Raw genomic sequence first — 20,263 nt, 5'->3', positions numbered from 1 at the left:
TGCTGCTTTGATCACTGGAGCACTGACAAGCATGTCAGGAACCTACAATGCAGAAAGGATAATGTCTTCAAAAAATGCTGGGGAAACTGGATATATATTCACAAGCACAGGAATGAAATTGGACTCTTATTCACACCATATATAAAATTCAACTCTTATTCACACCTTATATAAAACTCAACTCAGAATGGATAAAAGACTTAAAATACAGGATCTGACATCATAAAAATCCTAGGAAACATAAGGAGAAGCTTTTTAGACTTGGTCTTGATAATGATTCTTTTGGATATGACACCACAAGCACAAGCAACAGAAGCAAAAAGATACCAGTGGGAATGCATCAAAACAAAAAGCTTTTGGAGGAGCAAAGGAAACAATCAACAGAATAAAAAGGCAAGATTTGGGATCAGAGAAAATAGTTGCAAATTGTAGATCTGACAAGGAGATAATACCCAAAATACATTATACACACACACAAAACTCAGTAGCAAAAAATAAAATAATCCAAATAAAAACTGAGGTGTGGAACCAAATACACATTCTCCAAAATGACATACATATGGTCAACAGGTATATGCTCAAACCTTTCACTATAACTTAATAAAAATTATATAATAAACATATGTTATATAGTATATAATAAAATTATATAGATAAGAAAAAATTATAAAGAAAGCTGGGGAAGGGTGCTGGGAGGGAAGAAGGAAGTAGGAGGCATCACATTCTTAGAATTATATTTATGAATTACATGGAACCTGTATATTAATATCACATTAATATGAGAATTGTGCTACAGTAATTATCTTGTATTTGCTCACCCTGATAATCTAATATATTAATAAATTCCTTTAACTTTTTAAAATTATTTTAAAAATCATTAATCATCCAGTAAATGTAAACCCAAACCTTAATAAGATAACTCCTCACATCTGTTAGAATGGTACTTTCAAAAAAGATAAAAACAAGTATTGGCGAGCTTGTGGAGGAAAGGAAATTCTGAAAAAGCAAGTATTGGTGGGAATGTAAAATGGTATAGCCATTATAGAAAACAGTATGGAGGTGTCTCAAAAAGTTAAGCTACCTTATGATCCATTCTGGGTGGGATCCAAAGAAAATGAAACCAGTATCTTGAAACCAGTCTCTGCACATGCCCGTGTGTTCTCTGCCGCATTATTCAGAATAGGCAAGATGTGGAGACAACGTATGTGTCCCTTGTCAGATGAGTGGACTAGGAAAATGGACACACCATGGGCTATTTTTCAGTCTCAAAAAATGTCCTGCCATTTGGGACAATTATGGGTGAACCTGGAGGACATTGTGCTGAGTGAAATTAGCCAGAAAGAAAAAAGACCAATGCTGACTTCAGTAACGTGTAGAATCTAAAAATGTCAAACTCATAAAAGCAGAGAGTAAAATAATATTTTCTAGGAGCTAGCAGGTAGAGGAGATGGGGAAGATATTAATCAAAAGATTGGTTGTGGGGAAAGAATAAATTCTGGCAGTCAATTGCACAGCATGGAGACTACAGTTAACACTACTGTACGCTTGAAATCTCCCCAAAGAGTTGATCTTGAGTGTTCACACATTCAAAAAAGTTGTCATTGTGTGAGGTGATGGATATATCATTCAGCTTGATTTTGGCAATCTTTTCACAATGTATACATAGAGAAAAAATCAGGTACACTGTAAATATGATTTTTATTCATCAAATATATCTCAATAAAGCTTGGAAAAACACATTTAAAGAAAAAAATCTATGAAGTATCTACTCCATATAATCTTTATTACAGGACTGCAATCTTTACTCATTGTATCTCAAGGGCTAAGAACAGAGCCTATCAAATTGCAGAAACTCTATAAATATCGATTGAATGTATAAAATAGTAGAGAATAGAACATGTTAGATCTGAAGTCTCAACATCTATTAGCCTTTGTAAACAACTGGACAAATTTACATAAAAGTCTAGTACAGTTTCAAGAGCTTTATAATTAGCTACTCACTTTTGTTCTTTTGGGAAGGAGACTCGGCAGGAGGTGAAATGTGTGTTTCCTGCGTTGCATCTTCTTGTACATGCTCTTCAAGGATTGGTGATCTTCCAACGCCTTCTAAATATTCTGTGTATATACAATTTGGAGATTACATACTTTAATTTGTTTATTTTAAAATCAGTAACCAAGCTTTACTTGTGGTGATCCAATCTTTATTTTCTTATATCCTCAAAAGAATTTCCAAAAAACTAAAAATCCAAAAGAACTTCATGATGAGCTATTAACTTAAAGATTTTTAATTAAATTAGATACTTTGGGAGAAACAAGTGAGCCCCTTTCTTCTGAAAACTGAACTTATTCCATTCCTTCCTTAAAATTAAATTTACAGTTAAAGACACACTATAGCTTCTGCAAATATTTTGTATCTGAAGATGTAAAACTCTCTGAAAGACAGTCCGAATAGATCTGACCACTGAAACATAGGTGTTAAATTCGGATGGATACAACAACCAGTCAGGTAACATAAATGATTTATGTTATAATGGTTTTGTATCATTGCAAGGGAAGTTAATTTGCATACTAAACTTTATTTCCATAAAAAAGTTCATTCCCATTATTCTTGAAGCAATGTCCTATACTCAGACTCTCATTTTCCTAATTCTGATGAAGATATATAACAGCAACAGCAGCTAAAACCTAATTTTTTTTGCTATGAAACCAATATTGCCCTAAGTATCTGATATAAATTAGTTTACCTAATTCTTACAAATCTACAATACATGTACTAGCACTACCTAATTTTAAAGATGATAATCAGTGGAGAAGTACTAACTTGTCAGCATTCATACAGCTGGTAAGTGGTGGAGCCAGAAGAGAAATGGGACAAGAAAACATCTCACCTTTCCCTTAATCATAAGGAAAACAGCATCTGAGTTCAGGGATAAATGTCAAACAATATGCAGCCTCAATTTACAAGAAGAATAGAAAATGTGCACAGCATGTTTAACCAGAGAGCAGCTGCTCCAAGTAAAGTTCAGCAATGAATCACAATAAAAGCCTGCATTTTTATATATGCCAAAACTCGGAAGTTTAAGCAGAGATTCTAGATTTTTAACTGCTGACAATTTACGCAATTTTCATGAAAACAAAGTGTGGGCCAAAAATACGTGATCTAAACAAAACATGTCTGCTATCTGCAAAAAGCATTCAGCCCACAAGTGGCTAGTGTGAACCCTCCATATAAAGCTTTAAATCAACACACCCCTTCCCATAGGGATCTCTTTATTGTACTTCATTCATAGGAATTTTTTTTTTAAAAATCCAATTAAGAATTGTGTACTCTCATGGCAACCAACTGTGTCTTCATACCACTCAATTACTTTCTACCAAAAGGCAATTCCACTGGAAATATTCTACTTGGAAAAGAAAGCAATATACAGGATTCTATCCTTAAAATTCTTGAGCCATGCAATAATTATCAATTTTGAATAGATATTTTATGAGATAGTAATTTTATCTACTAAAAAATTCTATTTCCAAAACAAATATTTTGTTACATTTTAAATGTATCAGTGATTTGAAATACAGCACTATGAACAGTATGTTTACATTCCTGAAATTTGCCAATGATGAAGAAAGTTCAAAGATGTCCCCTCTACCCTATCACAAACTGATGTATCTAATGAATCATGACTACTGAAGGGAGCAGAGGTAGCTATTCCCACCCATATAATATTTTCACCCACCCATATGATATTTTCATCTGCACTGGACCAATGTGGGATGTTAAAGAATGTCTATAATTATAGCATGCTCTTTCTTAAGTGGGTGACATTTATTTCCTTCTCCCAAAATACATACAACCTTTAGATTTCTTTTTTAAGTTCAATTAGTGACAAAAATCCAATATAAAACATAATGTGCCTAGAAGAAGGAAGATAAAAATGGTAGGTGCCATGACTTCTTTTCAGTTTTCATTCAACTTGATTTTCAATGGAATTAATATGAAAACCCATGCTTAGATCCCTCTCTGATTTACTTTTGGATACATTTGACTTAGAATGTTTTACTGATGAGACAATTTTAGGGGCTTTAACTTCCCTGAAATGTTTTGAGAACAGAGAGCAAAACGGCCATCAACTACTCCCTCCCTTACCCCATGGGCCTTTGTTAACTTCTGTATCTCCACATCCCCTGACTTGGTTTTAATGTATTCCTATCTGTGGAGAATAATGCTGTTCAGTTTCCCATCTGATCGCTAATGAAACCTATCTAGCCTGCCTCCTCTGCTATACTTGCAGCCAATCTGAGACAGTTGTTAGGGATGATCCCTGTTGGGCAGTGCAGGAGTCAACTTGAAAGAAGAGAAAAAAAAAACATCTGGGTTTTTAAGGTAATGTGTTACATCCTCGGCCTAGTTATCTATACAAGTTTCAGATCCGGGAGCAGTGTTTCAATAGGTCGTTAACAGGCTGCTTGGGATGCCAGTGTCCTACATCAGGGTATCTGGGTTCACGTCCTAGCTCCACTTACTGTTCCAGTTTCTGCAAATGCACACCCTGGAAGGCAACAGGTGATGGAGCAAGATGTCTATCTATCTGTCTCTTTCTATCTCTCTCTCAAATAAACTTTTAAAATTAATTTTAAAATGTTTAAGTTCTAGATCACATGTGGAATTGTATAATTCTGCAAATAAAAAGCAGCATCTAGATGTTTGTAAAGCCTGCAATAGACCTAAAGACTGTATTAACTGTAAGTGTACTTAAGTGGGCTGTATATAAAAAAAAAAAAAGCAAGACTGAACTACTGTGTACTAGGAAGGAAAAATGTATTCTCTCAGCTAACTACAGGTTTTGTTGTTGTTAATCCAGCTTTTATGTACTAGTTCTGCTACTTAGGATAGGATTATAAATTTGAGCAGATCGATCTCTCATAGCTTCAGTTGCCCTCATGCACAAAAAGGAAAATAATATCTAACTTACATACTCCAGAAAATCAGAAAAAATAGAAAAATTCCTGCAAACTCTTAAATTGTTTTTTTTCATTTATTTATTTATTTTGACAGGCAGAGTTAGACAGAGAGAGAGAGAGAGAGACAAAGAGAAAGGTTCTCCTTTTCACCCTCCAAATGGCTGTCATGGCCAGCGCGCTGCGCCGATCCGAAGCCAGGAGCCAGGTGCCAGGTGCTTCCTCCTGGTCTCCTATGCGGGTGCAGGGCCCAAGAACCTGGGCCATTCTCCACTGCCTTCCCGGGCCACAGCAGAGAGCTGGACTGGAAGAGGGGCAACCGGGATAGAATCCAGTGCCCCAACCAGGACTAGAACCCAGGGTGCCAGAGCCACAGGTGGAGGATTAGCCAAGTGAGCTGTGGTGCTGGCCTACAGCATTGTTCACATGTACTATAATAATTAATCATTGCCAATTTATATAGCTCATTAACTTCAGACAAACTACTCCATATTTACTACATGGGTTTTAAAAAGATTTTAAGCAACAAGTGAATGAATAAATATTTAACTTCCTTAATACTGAGTACTGAAAAATGGAAATAAAACATTAAGAAGTATTATTAAAGATCTACCATAAAAATATACACATAATAAAATCAATCAAATGTAAACTCTAATTCAGCACCCCCCCACCAAAAAAAAAAAAAAAACTATGACAGTTTTAATTTAGTCTTGACTTTAGGGCACACATGTCCATCATTCAATCCAACTTACCTTGTAAGAGTGTTGCAATCTGAAGAGACTTCTGAGATGGATGTTCTTTCAGAATGTCTAAGACTGTTCTGCCTAAGCTATCCTTTATGTTGGCATCAATTCCTGAAAAAGAAAAGCCATATGTATACCACTGATGTTTCCTCAGAAGATACTGGCATATATTACTGCTCTCATCTCAAACATATATAGACCAGGCACTGAACATGGCCTCAAAATTTTAAGTTACACACACACACAGATTTCAGATGGAAGGTGAGAACCTATTGCTACCAAAGATTAAGAACATTTATGATTATCAGACCCAATCATTAAAATTGCTTTTCATGACCACTATAGTTAACTAAATACTACACTATTAAACTGAAAAATATTATTGACTTAGTGTGAATTTTTTAAAGGCTTATTTAGTTATATAAAAGTTGGAGTTAGAGAGAGCAGGGAGAAGGGGGCTCCATCTGCTGGTTTACTCTCCAGATGGCCACGATAGCCAGGACTGGGCCAGGCCAAAGCCAAGAGCTTCATCTAGGTCTCCCACACTGGTGACAGGAGCAGAAACACTTGGGCCATCTTCTGCTGATTTTCCCAGGACATTAGCAGGGAGCCGGATCAGAAGTGGGGCAGCCGGGACCTGAACTGGTGCCCATATGGGATGCTGGCATCACAAGTGGTGGCTTTACCCACTGTGCCACAATGCTGGCCCCTAGAATGTGAATTTCTAAAGTATAATGGTTATGTGATTTAGATATCCAGAATAGTATGGTAAAAATATTTAAAAGATAATGATTACGTACCATGGCAGTAATGTTGCAGACTTAGAATACTTCAATATTCACAAAAACTGAAAAGCACAATTAGTTTCAACTACTGTCCAATTATTATTATTCTAAATACTAAGTCAAATATTCTCCGATATTTATTTTTGCAAGAGTATATTCATATTAGCCACACTCACCATCTACCTGATGAGCAAACTTGCTAAAGTGTCCAACCAAAATACCTTTTTTATTATTTTAGCTCTGAAATTATTTATTGTACTAAGGAACTTACTAAAATGTGGCTAATACTTTCACTGCCTGAAAAAAGTTATGAACTTTCTAAACATCTAACTCAAAACAAAGCCAGTTTATAGAATCCAGTTCAAAATGTTAATCACAAGATTTGTAAATAATCGCTTATATTTGTGAAGGGATGTGTGGCCAGCACACAGTTAATTGCTTGCATCAAATCACTTATTATATAGAATTGGACTGCCTGTCAAAGTTAAATATACATGAAATTTTAACTTTGCACAATCACGACATGATAGACTGTCAATTATTTTTGTTTTAGAGGAAAATAAACAGACTATAACCCATACAATGAGTGAAATCAATTACTTATAATATACATTTTCATCCATGTCTTTCATCCTAAGAAAAACCTGACCTTAGTTCCAATTTTATTTCCTTTCAGTAAAAATATACAAATTAAGGCAAATAAGCTGACTTCATTGTTTCTTCAAAGCATTTCCTCTAAAAGGTTCTCTTTAAAATAAATCATGGTAGCCAATAAACAATAGCAGAAATTTTTGTCTACCATAGTTCACAATATAAAAACTTAGGCAATCTAGGGAAAATATTATGTTCTTTAATAAACCAAGCCATTGTCAAAACTTCTCAGGGATCAATTCCTTCCTCCTCTTTGTGGAAGGCGGAGATCTCCTTTTCTTTTTGGTAGTTTCTCTAGTATGTTTAAATGTTATTTAAATATAAAAAATTAGTAATTTTCAAGAACTTTCTATAAGAACATCTACTGAATAAAGTAAAGTACACATTTATATCAATTTTATCTGAACATTGAATTTCAATTCTAATGGCATGAATACATGCCTGCAATTTGGAGACAAGATGAGAAGTAAGGGTGATTTGGGAAGAAAACTGTGTCTTTTCTTTTGTCTATTCCTGGTATAGAAACAGTATTTGGCAGGATAAACTTTATGAATAATGACAGTTACCTGTTTCTAACAAAACTCGTACAACATCCACTTTTCCAAACAATGCTGCTTCATGGAGTGCACTCCCTTTTTCTGTCTGGAACAAAATAAAAATAAAGCACAGTTGCATTTATAATGTTTACAGGTTAAGAAACTGTCATTTTATGCACTCATACATAATTCTATCATTACAGCACTCCCTAAAAGAATGGTAGTATGAAATAAAGAAGAGATTTTAGGAAAATACCCAAAGACTTGGGTCTATAAAACACCTCTGCCTCTGAGTAGCCATTTGACCCTGTTATGTAAAGGGAGCCACACACCTTCTCTTAGCCTGGGTTGTCCTCAAGTATAAAATAAGTGTAGTGATGCCTACCTGACAAGGCTTTCGTGAGTGTCCAACAAGTTCACTCAATCAGCATGCGTTTATTAAACACCAATTATATGTCAAGTAGTTGAGGGATGTTCTGAGGTATGGAAATATCACCCTGGTCCTCGTATATTCACATTCTAATTGAGGAGACAGATGAATAAATAAATATTTATGATAAATGAAATCTACGCTATTTAATGTGGTTTACAAAACCCAAATGATCTTCTCCCTGCTTTCCTCTTCAACCCCCTCTCCTGCCCGCCACAGTTTTCTCTCTGGCCTCACGTCCTATGCTCTGGGAATACTGAATTGTTTCATATTAATGCCTTTCTCTTCTTCCCTAGGGGTCTCAAAGGCTGCTCCATCTGCCTGGCAGCATCTAACTCCTCGCTCTCTTGACTTCGCAATCACCTATGCTACAAGTCCACAGTCTTCAGAATGAATCACAATCACCTGGACAGCATGTGGGGCGGGGGGGGACACATTTCTGGGCCTATCCTCAAGATCTTCTGATGCGGTAGTCTAAGATGAGGCCCAATAATTTCCATTTACAACAAGTTCCTACATGATGCTAAGGGTTTAAAGAGTATAATTCAAGAACTACTGACCTATAGTCTACATCAAATCTGAGCTTAATATAATTTCATTAAGTAGGACATCTGTGGTCCCTGCAATCTAGCTTTTCTTATATGTTCCATATCAATCTATATTTTCTTCACCAACACACTCACAATACCTCATTACATTTTCAGGCCATTGTTTATTTCCCCTCATAAACTAAGTTAAGTGGACATGGAGACTAGATCCACTTTTTCACCATTTTAGCTCCAATATCTAGCAAAGTACTTTGAGGCCGGCACTGTGGCTTAACAGGCTAATCTTCCGCCTTGAGGCGCCGGCACACCGGGTTCTAGTCCCGATTGGGGCGCTGGATTCTATCCCGGTTGCCCCTCTACCAGGCCAGCTCTCTGCTGTGGCCCCGGAAGGCAGTGGAGGATGGCCCAAGTGCTTGGGCCCTGCACCCGCATGGGAGACCAGGAGAAGCACCTGGCTCCTGCCTTCGGATCAGCACGATGAGCCGGCCACAGCGGCCATTGGAGGGTGAACCAACGGCAAAAAGGAATACCTTTCTTTCTGTCTCTCTCTCTCACTATCCACTCTGCCCATCAAAAAAAAAAAAAAAAAAAGTACTTTGAAAATGTGGATGCTTAGAAATATTTTGAAGGTAAAATGTAGAGACAGGAGGAACACAGGAAGGAAAAGAAGGAATACTTGTAAATAGTGCAAGTATTGGGATACAGTGCAGGCAAGATCGGTTCTGCCTTGAGGAAGATTTCAAAGTGGACTCTTTCTGAGCTAAACGATTTCTGTTTTCATTATTTTCTTAACAACCTAACAAATAACTAACAGGACTTGAAAATTGTGTGTCTGTGTGTGTGTGTGTAAAAAATTCAAAAAAATTCTATTGTGTAACTAACTAACCTATGATAGTTTGTGAGTGCATTGTTAGGAGGTCTGAGGTACACTGAATATCAATGTGATCTGAAAGAATCTTCAAGAAGACTTGTCAGACACAGAAATACAAACGTCAAATGTTCTCTGTGAAAGGTTAAAAAATGTCAAATCCAAATGTAGAATAGTAATTCCTAGAACCTGGGAAGGATTGGTGGAGAGGAGCAGAGAGAGGGCAATTGGACAGTAAGTAGCAGTCAGATGGAAGCAGTAAGTTCTGGTGCTGTAAGTTCACAATAGCCTGTAATTTATTTTATGAGTGGCTGGAAGGGAGAGCTCAAAGGCTCCACATAAGGGGCAGTGATGGGGACTACCCTGATTTGATCAGTATACATTTTATATTTGTAAACGTACTGGAGTGTCTCACTCGTATCCATGGGTATGGGCCGTTATTACACATTAACCTAAATTTTAAGTTTAAGGAGTGAAAAAAATAGTAAAAATAAAAGTATGAATGAAATACATAAGAAATATGATGTGACTGGCATTCTATGCATAGATGCTAATAAAAATGGAAATAAAAATAACTTCTAATATATAGCAATGTGTTGAAGAAAAGGAAAATATGGAAACTTACTCAGTTCTTTAAAAAATACTAAGAATAGGAATACTGTTCACACCTTTAACAATATCCCTTGAAATAACTGAATTCATCTCATTCTGTATTTTTTAACCAATTTTCTTATTACTATTTTGATTCCCTTCTACTTTTCACAAAATTTTAGGTTTGTCATTAGAAAAAACCCTTTCTGGAGTAGTATACCTAAAATGCTGAAAATAACAAAATATTATTTTAAACACAGGCTTGAAGGGAAAAAGTAAAGTGATTCCTCAGACCCTGGGTGGGGCTTGGGGCTAGGGAGGGGGATGAGAGCAAGTTTGAAACCAAAGGGTTAGAACTGAACAGATATTTGTTCTAGGGACTCTGCCAACCTATGGGAGATAAGGCCTTGTCTGTACCCAGCCACTAAGGCTGACAGTGGGAGGGGATCAAGAGACAAAGTCTGAGGTCCAACCAAGGTGGAGGCTACATCAATGATACCCAAAAAACTCTTAAAACTTCTTAAGAAAATTATCTTTGATTAAAAAATTTTAAGATAATAATATGTTTCGTAAAAGAAGAAAGTAGGAATGTGTACCTAGGCCTTAATTCTGAGTAGAGCAAAAAAATAAATAAATAAACCTCAGAGTGGGCATTTGAAGTAGCAGTTAACATACGACTTGGGATGATCACATCCCATATTGAGTGCCTGGTTTGACTCTCCCTTCTGATTGCAGTTTCCTGCTAACGTGCACCCAGGAAGGCAGCAGGTGATAGCTGGAGTACTTGGGTCTACATGCCACTCATATGGCAGATCCAGATTGAGCTCCTGGCTCCTTCCTTCAGCCTGGTCCAGCCTCAGCTATTCTGAGCATTTGGGGAGTGAGCCATCACACAGAAGGTCCCTCTCTCTCTCTAATTAAAAAAAAAAGGAAATAAATAAACAAATCTCCCATATGAATTCCTAAACATAAATTCTACACTTACCTCAAAATCTGGGACAAAGATTATACGATTTAAGTTACCTCCTATCCTGAGCCAAAGGTAGAATAAAGTGGTTCTCAATTTGTAGCACCAGAGACAGACATAAATGTTTATAAGAAGATATAAAACTTCTCTTAAAAATACTTCAAAAAGATTTATTTATTTATTTATTTATTTGAAAAGGCAGAGTGAGAGAGAGGCAGAGAGGCAGAGAGGCAGAGAGAGAGAGAGAGAATAAGAGAGGAGGTGACCTTCCATCTGCTGGTTCACTCCTCAAATGTCCGCAACAGCCAGATCTGGGCCTGGCTGAAGCCAGGAGCCAGGAACTCCATCCAAGTTCCATGTGGGTGGCAAGGACCTAAGTACTTGAGCCATGCTCCACTACCTTCCCAGGTGCATTAGCAGGGAGCTGAACTGGAGGAAGGGCAGCCAGGAATGGGACTAGCACACAAATATGGAATGCCAGCATTGCTGGCAGTAATTTAACCCACTACACCATAAAGCTAGCCCCTAAAAAAAAAAAAATACACTTTAAATTCAGGTCTTAATTAGCAATAAATGAAAGTATTTTTAAAATGTAAAACCCACAAAACCTTCACATATTGGAATGTTCAGCTACAGAATATAAAATATATAAACATAAACTCAGAAAGACAAAAGTACTAGAAGATATAAAACAAAAGAACAAGACTATCAAAATTGACCAGCTATGAAAATGAACCAAATAATGCTTTTAGAAATTGAAAATACAACATTTAAAATAAATGGGTTTATGCTGGCGCCGTGGCTAACTAGGCTAATCATCTGCCTGCGACACCAGCACCCCGGGTTCTAGTCCCATTTGGGGCGCCGGATTCTGTCCTGGTTGCTCCTCTTCCAGTCCAGCTCTCTGCTGTGGCTCAGGAGGGCAGTAGAGGATGGCCCAAGTGCTTGGGCCCTGCACCTGCATGGGAGACCAGGAGGAAGCTCCTGGCTCCTGGCTTCCGACGGGCGCTGCACGCCGTCCAAAGCGGCCATTCTGGGGGTGAACCAACAGAAGGAAGACCGTTCTGTCTCTCTCTCACTGTCTAACTCTGCCTGTCAAAAAAAAAAAAAGTAAATGGGTCTAATAACATAAGATACAACTAAAGAAAAAGGTATGGAATTGTAAGCAGATAATGTAGTACAAAGAAACAAGATATGAGAGATGTGAGAAACAGGTAGAAGAAGATTCAACCTATCTAGAGGAGATGATAGAGATGTAATATTCAAAAGTTAGGAACTTTCCAGAACTGATAAATCACTAAGTCTAGGAATATTAGGCAAGATAAAAAAAATATTCTGGACAAATCACAATGAACTAAAAAACACCTAATATACTAAAAATATCCCATGTGAAAAGTCTAAAAATAAATAATTCAATCAGAGGATTCTTTAAAAAATGGCAAAAGAATGTATAATATCTTTGTGTGTCAAGAGGTAATAACTGTCAGTCTAGCATTTTCTGTCCACCCTAAATTATAGAAAATAATTAGAGAAAGAATGAGAGTGAAATAAGAAACTTTTAAACAGATTAGAAATAAATGGCTACTACAGACCCTTCCTAAAAGAACTTACTTGTTATTTAATTCAGAAAAAACATCTCAGATGCAAGAATAAGAGGATAACATAAAATAAAGAAGACTTTAAAAGTATCTTGTTATCCTGTAAGATTATATGACAAGTATTATCATTAATATTGCTAGTAAGAAAGCAATTAGAAATTATTTTTAACACACCAGTATGCTAATATTTTAAAATTACACACATATATATCCTTTATGATATTCTAAGATAAAAATGTTATGTTAAGTAAAAATAGTGTTTTGGGTTTTTTAAAATTTATTCATTCATTTTTATCTATCCAAAAGGCAAGCAGAGAGAGAGAGAGAGAGATCTTCTTCATCTACTAGGTTACTCCCCAAATGCCTACAATATCCAAGACTGGACCAGGCTAAAGCCAGAAGCTAGACAGGAAGCTGAGGTAAGACTCGATCCCAGGTACTACTATATGGAATGCAGTTGTCCCAGAGGGCAGCTTACCCACTACACAACAATGCCTGCCCCAAGAACCAGTTTTTCTAAACATTGGACAACAAGACACAGAATCTTTGAATAAAAAAGTATGTTCTCGGCCGGCGCCGTGGCTTAACAGGCTAATCCTCCGCCTTGCGGCGCCGGCACACCAGGTTCTAGTCCCAGTTGGGGCGCCGGATTCTATCCCGGTTGCCCCTCTTCCAGGCCAGCTCTCCGCTATGGCCCGGGAAGGCAGTGGAGGATGGCCCAAGTGCTTGGGCCCTGCACCCACATGGGAGACCAGGAGAAGCACCTGGCTCCTGGCTTCGGATCAGCACGATGCGCTGGGCGCAGCGGCCATTGGAGGGTGAACCAACGGCAAAAAGGAAGACCTTTCTCTCTATCTCTCTCCCTCACTATCCACTCTGCCTGTCAAAAAAATAAAATTAAAAAAAAAAAGTATCTTCTCTATGTCTTTCTGCTTCCTAGCTCATCATGTGATCCACCCTTCAAGTGTGTTCTGCCATTGTCACTCTCCAACCTCACCAGATGGCTTAAACTGCTAGGGGCCACCCAATCATCAACTGTGATCCTTCAAAAACTATAAAGCAATATAAACCTCCTTCCTTCTTAAGAATCTCCTCTCAGGTATCTTAGTTGTAGTGACAAAAAGCTACCTAACACAGGTTAGTAGAGAAACTATTTACTGCTATTGCCATGTTGCTGCAATGTAGAATTTCAAGAAGTCAAGTCTATGGTCTTTTCTTTTTCAAAATATAGGTTAATTTTGTAATAATTTCATTCTTTTCCTCAGAGATAAGAAAAACTAAAGAACATTTTATCAAAGTACAAAGTCAGTTTTTTTTTTTTTTAAATCACATACCTGGAGATTAGCACCCCCTACACTGAGTCTGCATCTAATATCCTTATTCAAATAAGCCCTATTCTGTATATCTCAGCACTCTGTCCTAGATCTACAACCAGACCTTGAAAAATTGTATTCTCATTAAATATTTATTCCAACACAATCAATGAGCAAGCTAGAGTATATACAAGGAAATAAAACTCAAGTAAGTAAACCTAAATCCCCCTAACCCCTCTGAGATTTTGGGTCTGCTTATCCTATGGATCAAATTTCTCTATTTTATTTGAATTAATCATCTAAACCAAACATAATTTCTAAAATCAACATTCAGTTGACAGTATAGTAACATTTCAAGATTTACCCAAGCAACCAGATATAAAGTATGCACACGTCTGGACACTTTTGGTAGTAGGGTGGGGCAGAGGACTCTGAAAACAGTGATGAAAATAGCTAAGGGATAAGAATTATAATGATATGTAAAGGTGCTTCAAAAAGTACATGGAGGGCAGACATGACATCCATGCACTTTTTTTTTTTAAATATGCATTTTCCATTAACTTTTTATAAACTTCTCATATTTGTGGATTTCTAAAATATCTAGTACCAAAATGAACTGATCTTTAAATTCCATTTTCCATTAACTTTATATGGAAACAAATGTCTATGCCTGAACAAGTTGGGGAGCAGTAATTCTGGATACTACATTAGCTACATGATAACTATATTATGTTCAACTATGAGTATTAAACTTTTATAAGAGCCATTGATAGATAGGAATGTATCCAGAGAGGAGGATCCCAAAGAATAAAAGACCTAGAAAAGCATTATGTGAAGAACAGATGAAGGTAGTAAGAATGTCAAACTGAGAAAAATGGCACATGAGAAATATGATGTCAACAAATAATTCAAAAAGTCCTCTCCTCCTACTGGATGAGCAACTTCAAGCCTTTGTTTTATGTATCCTCTATTCTCTCATTTCTGTCTCAAAGGAAGCACCCTTTCTCCTCTTTGATGCTAGTCTCCTACATGAGCTCTTTGTTCTATCACTTTCTGCTGCTTCAATTTTGTTCATTGGGTATCTTCATCATTTCCTTTATATTGTCAACTTGAGTCTCTTCGTCGGATCATTATACATTCCATCAACATACACACCTGTGAACTACCCAGCAAATAAAAACAAGCCTAGAAAGTTCCTAAGAACTTGCTATCACTTTAACCTGCTATTCCATATCTCACTTTTCTTTCCTCCGCACTTTGTAAGAGTCATTTTCCCTCCTGCAGACAGCCCAGCCCTAGCTGATGTGGTTCTTTGGAGAGTGAACCAGTGGATGTTAGATCTCTTGTTTGCTCTCTCTGTAACTCTTTCAAATAAATAAATAAATCATCTTTTAAAAAAAGAATACAGCTAGACAGTTCATTTAAAGCACTAGAAAGGAAAGCAGATACATGCACATTTGATACCACCTTGCAAAGAAAATAACCAAACTCTGTTTTAGTCCTAGTTAAAATCAACCAGATATTCTTATAGGGAGATGCAAGTCACAACTGACTGGATGAAGCATTCTCCTCGTGAACTCCCATTCATAAGAAACCATGAGCTTCAGCCCAGCTGAAGCCAGGTTAAAGATTCTGTGTAGAGGCAGCAGCCATGTTCTTGATTTCATTTCTCCTTTCGGAAAGAATGCCAAAATCCTCTCATTATAATTCTCCCCTCCCAAATGAATATGGAACACATGAAACAAACATGATGACTTAGTGTGTCTGTGTCCTGCTTCTATTTGAATGTAAATAACCCCTCCTAGAATTTCCCCCAAACTTAATGAATATGTATGACTTCTGTAAAAGTGAACCCTACAAAACTTACAACTCTGCTTTACTCAGAGAGCCTGTGTGTGGTCGCAAAACAACCCAAATAAATTCCTTTCTGTTCACAGTTCAAACTACTTTCTACATGTTTCCATTAGTGTATACATCAGATAAGAGCCCTCACGTTTTCGGCTGGATTACACATAGGCAAACGTGGTGATGAAAATTTGTGATTGTTTCTATTTTCTCAGTTGAATAAAAGCAAAGCCATGATCAGAAAATGAAAATAGAAAAGGAAGTGAGGAAGTTGTGACATTATCATTAAGGAAGTCACAGAGAAAACTGTTAAAATACAATGTATCTGGCCGGCACCAGGGCTCAATAGGCTAATCCTCCGCCTGCAGTGCCGGCACACCGGGTTCTAGTCCTGGTTGGGGCGCCGGATTCTGTCCCGGTTGCCCCTCTTCCAGGCCAGCTCTCTGCTGTGGCCCAGGAGGGCCATGGAGGATGGCCCAAGTGCTTGGGCCCTGCACCCGCATGGGAGACCAGGAGAAGCACCTGGCTCCTGGCTTCAGATCAGCGCAGCGCGCTGGCCACAGCGGCCACTGGAGGGTGAACCAACAGCAAAGGAAGACCTTTCTCTCTGTCTCTCTCACTGTCCACTCTGCCTGTCAAAAAAAAAAAAAAATACAATGTATCTGTTCACATACAAACCTTAATTATTCTGCTACTGTAAGATTTTCAAAGCAAAATTTTGCACGTAACAGTTTATCAAAAATTATTTTATTTGGAAGGCTGAGAGAGATAGAGGCACAGAGAGAGTTTTCATCCAATGATTTACTCCAAAATGCCCACAATAGCCAGGGCAGGGCCAGGATAAGGCAGGAGCTGGGAACTCAATCAAGGCCTCCTACAAGGGTGACAGGGACTCAACTATTTGGGCCTCACACACTGACTCCCAGGACGTGCATGAGCGAGAAGATGGAACAAGGAGCAGAGCCAGGACTCAAACCCAGGCATTCTAACACGGCATGCAGGCATTCTAAGGGATGATTTAATTACTAGACCAAAAGGTCTACCCCAATAGTTTGCTTCTTAATGGTTCCTACCATGGTAACTTGTACTCTTTATTATCAATATTATGCAATTTAAATTTCATTTTTAATCCATATAAACTCTATCTTTTTTTTTTAATTTCTTTGACAGAGTTATAGACAGTAAGAGAGAGAGACAGAGAGAAAGGTCTTCCTTCCGTTGGTTCACTCCCCAAATGGCCACCACAGCCGACGCTGCGCTGATCTGAAGCCAGGAGCCAGGTGCCTCTTCCTGGTCTCCCATGCAGGTGCAGGGGCCCAAGAACCTGGGCCATCCGCCACTGCCCTCTTGGGCCACAGCAGAGAGCTGGACTGGAAGAGGAGCAACCGGAACTAGAACCCAGCACCCATATGGGATGCCGGCACCGCAGGCGGAGGATTAACCAAGTGAGCCACAGCACCGGCCCCTCTAATTATCTTAATGTTATGCTACTGTTTTAACTCTTCAAGATTTAATAAAAGAAATTAATAATAAAAAAAAAAACCAGTTAAGGTGACAGTTTAACAAAGAACCAAAACTAATTACTCCAAAATAATGATCAAAATACATAAAAATAATTGCTAATTTCAAAAAGATTGGCAATTTAATTTGTATTAAGATACTACTGGTTTAGTCCTGGCTTCTCCACTTTCAATCCAGCTCCCTGCTAGTGTACCTGGGAAAGCAGCAGAAGATATACTTGGGCTAATGTACTCAGGCCCCTGCCACCCACGAAGGAGGCCAAGCCAGGCTCCTGGCCTCAGCCTCGCCCAGCCTCAGCCATTGTGGCCAACTGGGGAGTGAACCAGTGAATGGAAGATCTCTATCACTATCTCTCCCTCTCTATATACATAATCTTGCCTTTCAAATAAATAAATGAATCTTTTTTTTTCAAAAAAATTATACTTTTGGAGCTAGCATTATAGCAAAGCAGATTAAACCACAGCCTATCACTCCAGCATTCCATATGGATGCTGGTTCATGTCCCAGTTGCTCTACTTCTGATCCACTTCTCTGGTAATGTACCTGAGAAAGCAGCAGAAGATGACTCAAGCATTTGGGCCCCTGCCACCCAAGTAAGAGACCCCAAGGAAGCTCCTGGATCCTGACTCCTGGCTTTGGCCTGGCCCAGCCCTGGCCATGGGGGGAATAAACCAGCCAATGGAAGATTTCTCTGTTTCTCCTTCTATCTATGTAACTTTATCTTTCAAATAAATAAATAAATCTTTAAAACTAAAAATATACTTTTTAATTACTTTTTTATGATGAATTCCCTTTAGTAAACCCTTTTTTTTAAAGATTTATTTTTATGTGAAAGAGTTAAAGAAAGAGAGGAAGAGAGAGAGAGATAGATCTTCTATCTGCTGATCACTCCACAAATGGCCACAATGGCCAGAGCTGGGCTGGACCAAAGCCAGGAGCTTCATCTGTATCCTCCATGTGAGTGGGAGGGAACCAACTACTTTGGCCACTTCCCACTGCTTTCCCAGACACATCAGCAGGGAGTTGGATCAGAAGTGGAACAGCCTGGACTCAAGCCGGCACTGGTCTAGTATAGTGGCATCACAGGCAGCAGGTTAACCTTGTGCACCACAATGCTGGCCCCAGCAAGAAATTATTTAAGACTAAAGGGTTGATAAGTAAATATAATATTAAATTAGTCCAAACAGGAATTACTTTGTTTACTAGTTTCAATAAGCATTATAGTTTTTAAAATTGCTTAGATTATTGAAGCAGAAAACAAAACTTTAGAAGTACTACCAACACTAAAAATACACGCCATTGTAAGGAAAAGATCCTCCAAAGCCATCTACACATTTTAAAGCTTTATTCATAATAACATGAATGTAATTAAAGTCTAAAAGTGTATTACTATAATTTACTAAATGGGATTACTTTTAATACTGCTAATTCCCAGCTGTTTAACTAGAGCAATTTAATGAATATTAAACCCAATGAAACAGTTTAAGGTTACTGGCTGGTACTGTTTACTCTTAGCCAGTGAGAATACCAACACGCACCTACTTGAGATTTAAAAACAAAAATTCCAGTGAATCTGATGGAAAAAACAAAGTGACAGTTAAAGTGGGTGATAAAACTAAACATTCACCCCCAAAAAAGCAATAAAACCAAAAATATATTTTCTGTGAACAAAGTAACAATAACAAAAGCAAAACATCAGTTGATGATTTTTGTTCTTCTGATGAAGATTCATCTCATCGGGAGATAATTTAGAAAGTTATTATGAGCAATAGTTGTAACTGGAACTTTTCATATAGTTTGTAGCCATAAAAACGAAGGGTAGAGACACAAAACATCGCCTGTCCTACTCAGGCACCAGCCCTGAAGCTTCTGATTAGATGTTCACCATGATCTGAACACACTATGTCCCTCTCCTCAGATACATGAGTAACAAACCCAAATACTGGCAAGGCCAAGTAGAAAATCTAAAGGAATGACACTGGCAATGATAAAAGATGTTAGAAACATGTTGGGATCTTTGAAAGTAAATACCCTAGCAGAAAGCACTCAAATTCACTATTTTAAAACACTGTTTATGCAAATAATGTATATTTGTAACTAAATTACCCCAAGAATTCAAAGTCTTATTGAATTGTTGACATTCTCTTTGAATATCATTTCCATCAATTTCTTCCCATGTTCTTCCTCTCAAAAGCTATGATTTCTGGGCCAGCACTGAGACGTATGGAGTAAAGCCACTACCTGTAATCAAGCATCCCGTACAGGTACCAGTTTGTGTCCCAACTGCTCTGCTTCCTATCCAGCTCCTGCTAATGGCCTGGGAAAAGCAGCTGAAAATGGCCCAAGTGCTTTGGTCCCTACTACCCACATGGAAGACCTGGAAGAAACCCCTGGCTCCTGGCTCCGGACTGGCCCAGCCTCAGCTGTTGCCACCATTTGGGGAGTGAACTAGCATGGAAGACATTTCTGTCTCTCCCTCTCTCTGTAACTCTTTCAAATAAATAAATAAATATTTTTAAAAATCTATAATTCCCTCACCTATATCTCCTATATCTCCACAGCCCTTTGTCTTAGCATCTAATATGTGTAATGTATGGGAGTTATTCTTGCAAAAATTTTTATCTCCTCCACTAAATTTGGGACAGTGATCTTTTTTTTTTATTTTTGAATCTTCCAAAAGGACAAAATGTAGTGTTTTATATAAAAAACATGTGCCACACACATTTATAAAACTGAATCAAAACTCATCCTTTTTTAATTGGAAATTACATAGAAAAATAATCAATCTTTTTTTTTAAAATTATTTTGCAGAATCTCGGTCATTAATGTGATGTACACTGTTATTTAATGCTATAACTAGTACTCCAACAGTATTTTTTTCACTTTGTGTTGCTATGGGAGGGCAAAC

At 37.7% G+C, this 20,263-nt stretch overlaps 1 protein-coding gene across 6 annotated transcripts in view; it reads right to left on the bottom strand.

Moving 5' to 3' along the window:
• ANKS1B (ankyrin repeat and sterile alpha motif domain containing 1B) overlaps positions 1 to 20,263 on the bottom strand; it is a 1,247,671-nt gene that overhangs the window by 1,040,077 nt on the left and 187,331 nt on the right. For all 6 annotated transcript variants that reach the window (XM_062202004.1, XM_062202003.1, XM_062202008.1 and 3 more), the window contains exons 5-7: positions 7,705 to 7,780; positions 5,712 to 5,813; positions 2,002 to 2,115 (exon numbers count right to left, since the gene is read on the bottom strand). In XM_062202004.1, coding sequence (XP_062057988.1) covers positions 2,002 to 2,115; positions 5,712 to 5,813; positions 7,705 to 7,780 — 292 coding nt within the window. The remainder of the gene's footprint in view (positions 1 to 2,001; positions 2,116 to 5,711; positions 5,814 to 7,704; positions 7,781 to 20,263) is intronic.

The sequence above is a fragment of the Lepus europaeus genome, chromosome 10 (genome assembly GCF_033115175.1).
Source record: "Lepus europaeus isolate LE1 chromosome 10, mLepTim1.pri, whole genome shotgun sequence".
Lineage (NCBI taxonomy): Eukaryota > Metazoa > Chordata > Mammalia > Lagomorpha > Leporidae > Lepus > Lepus europaeus.
The sequence above is the reverse complement of the archived record's forward strand: the minus strand, read 5'-3'. Positions and strand labels throughout refer to the sequence as shown.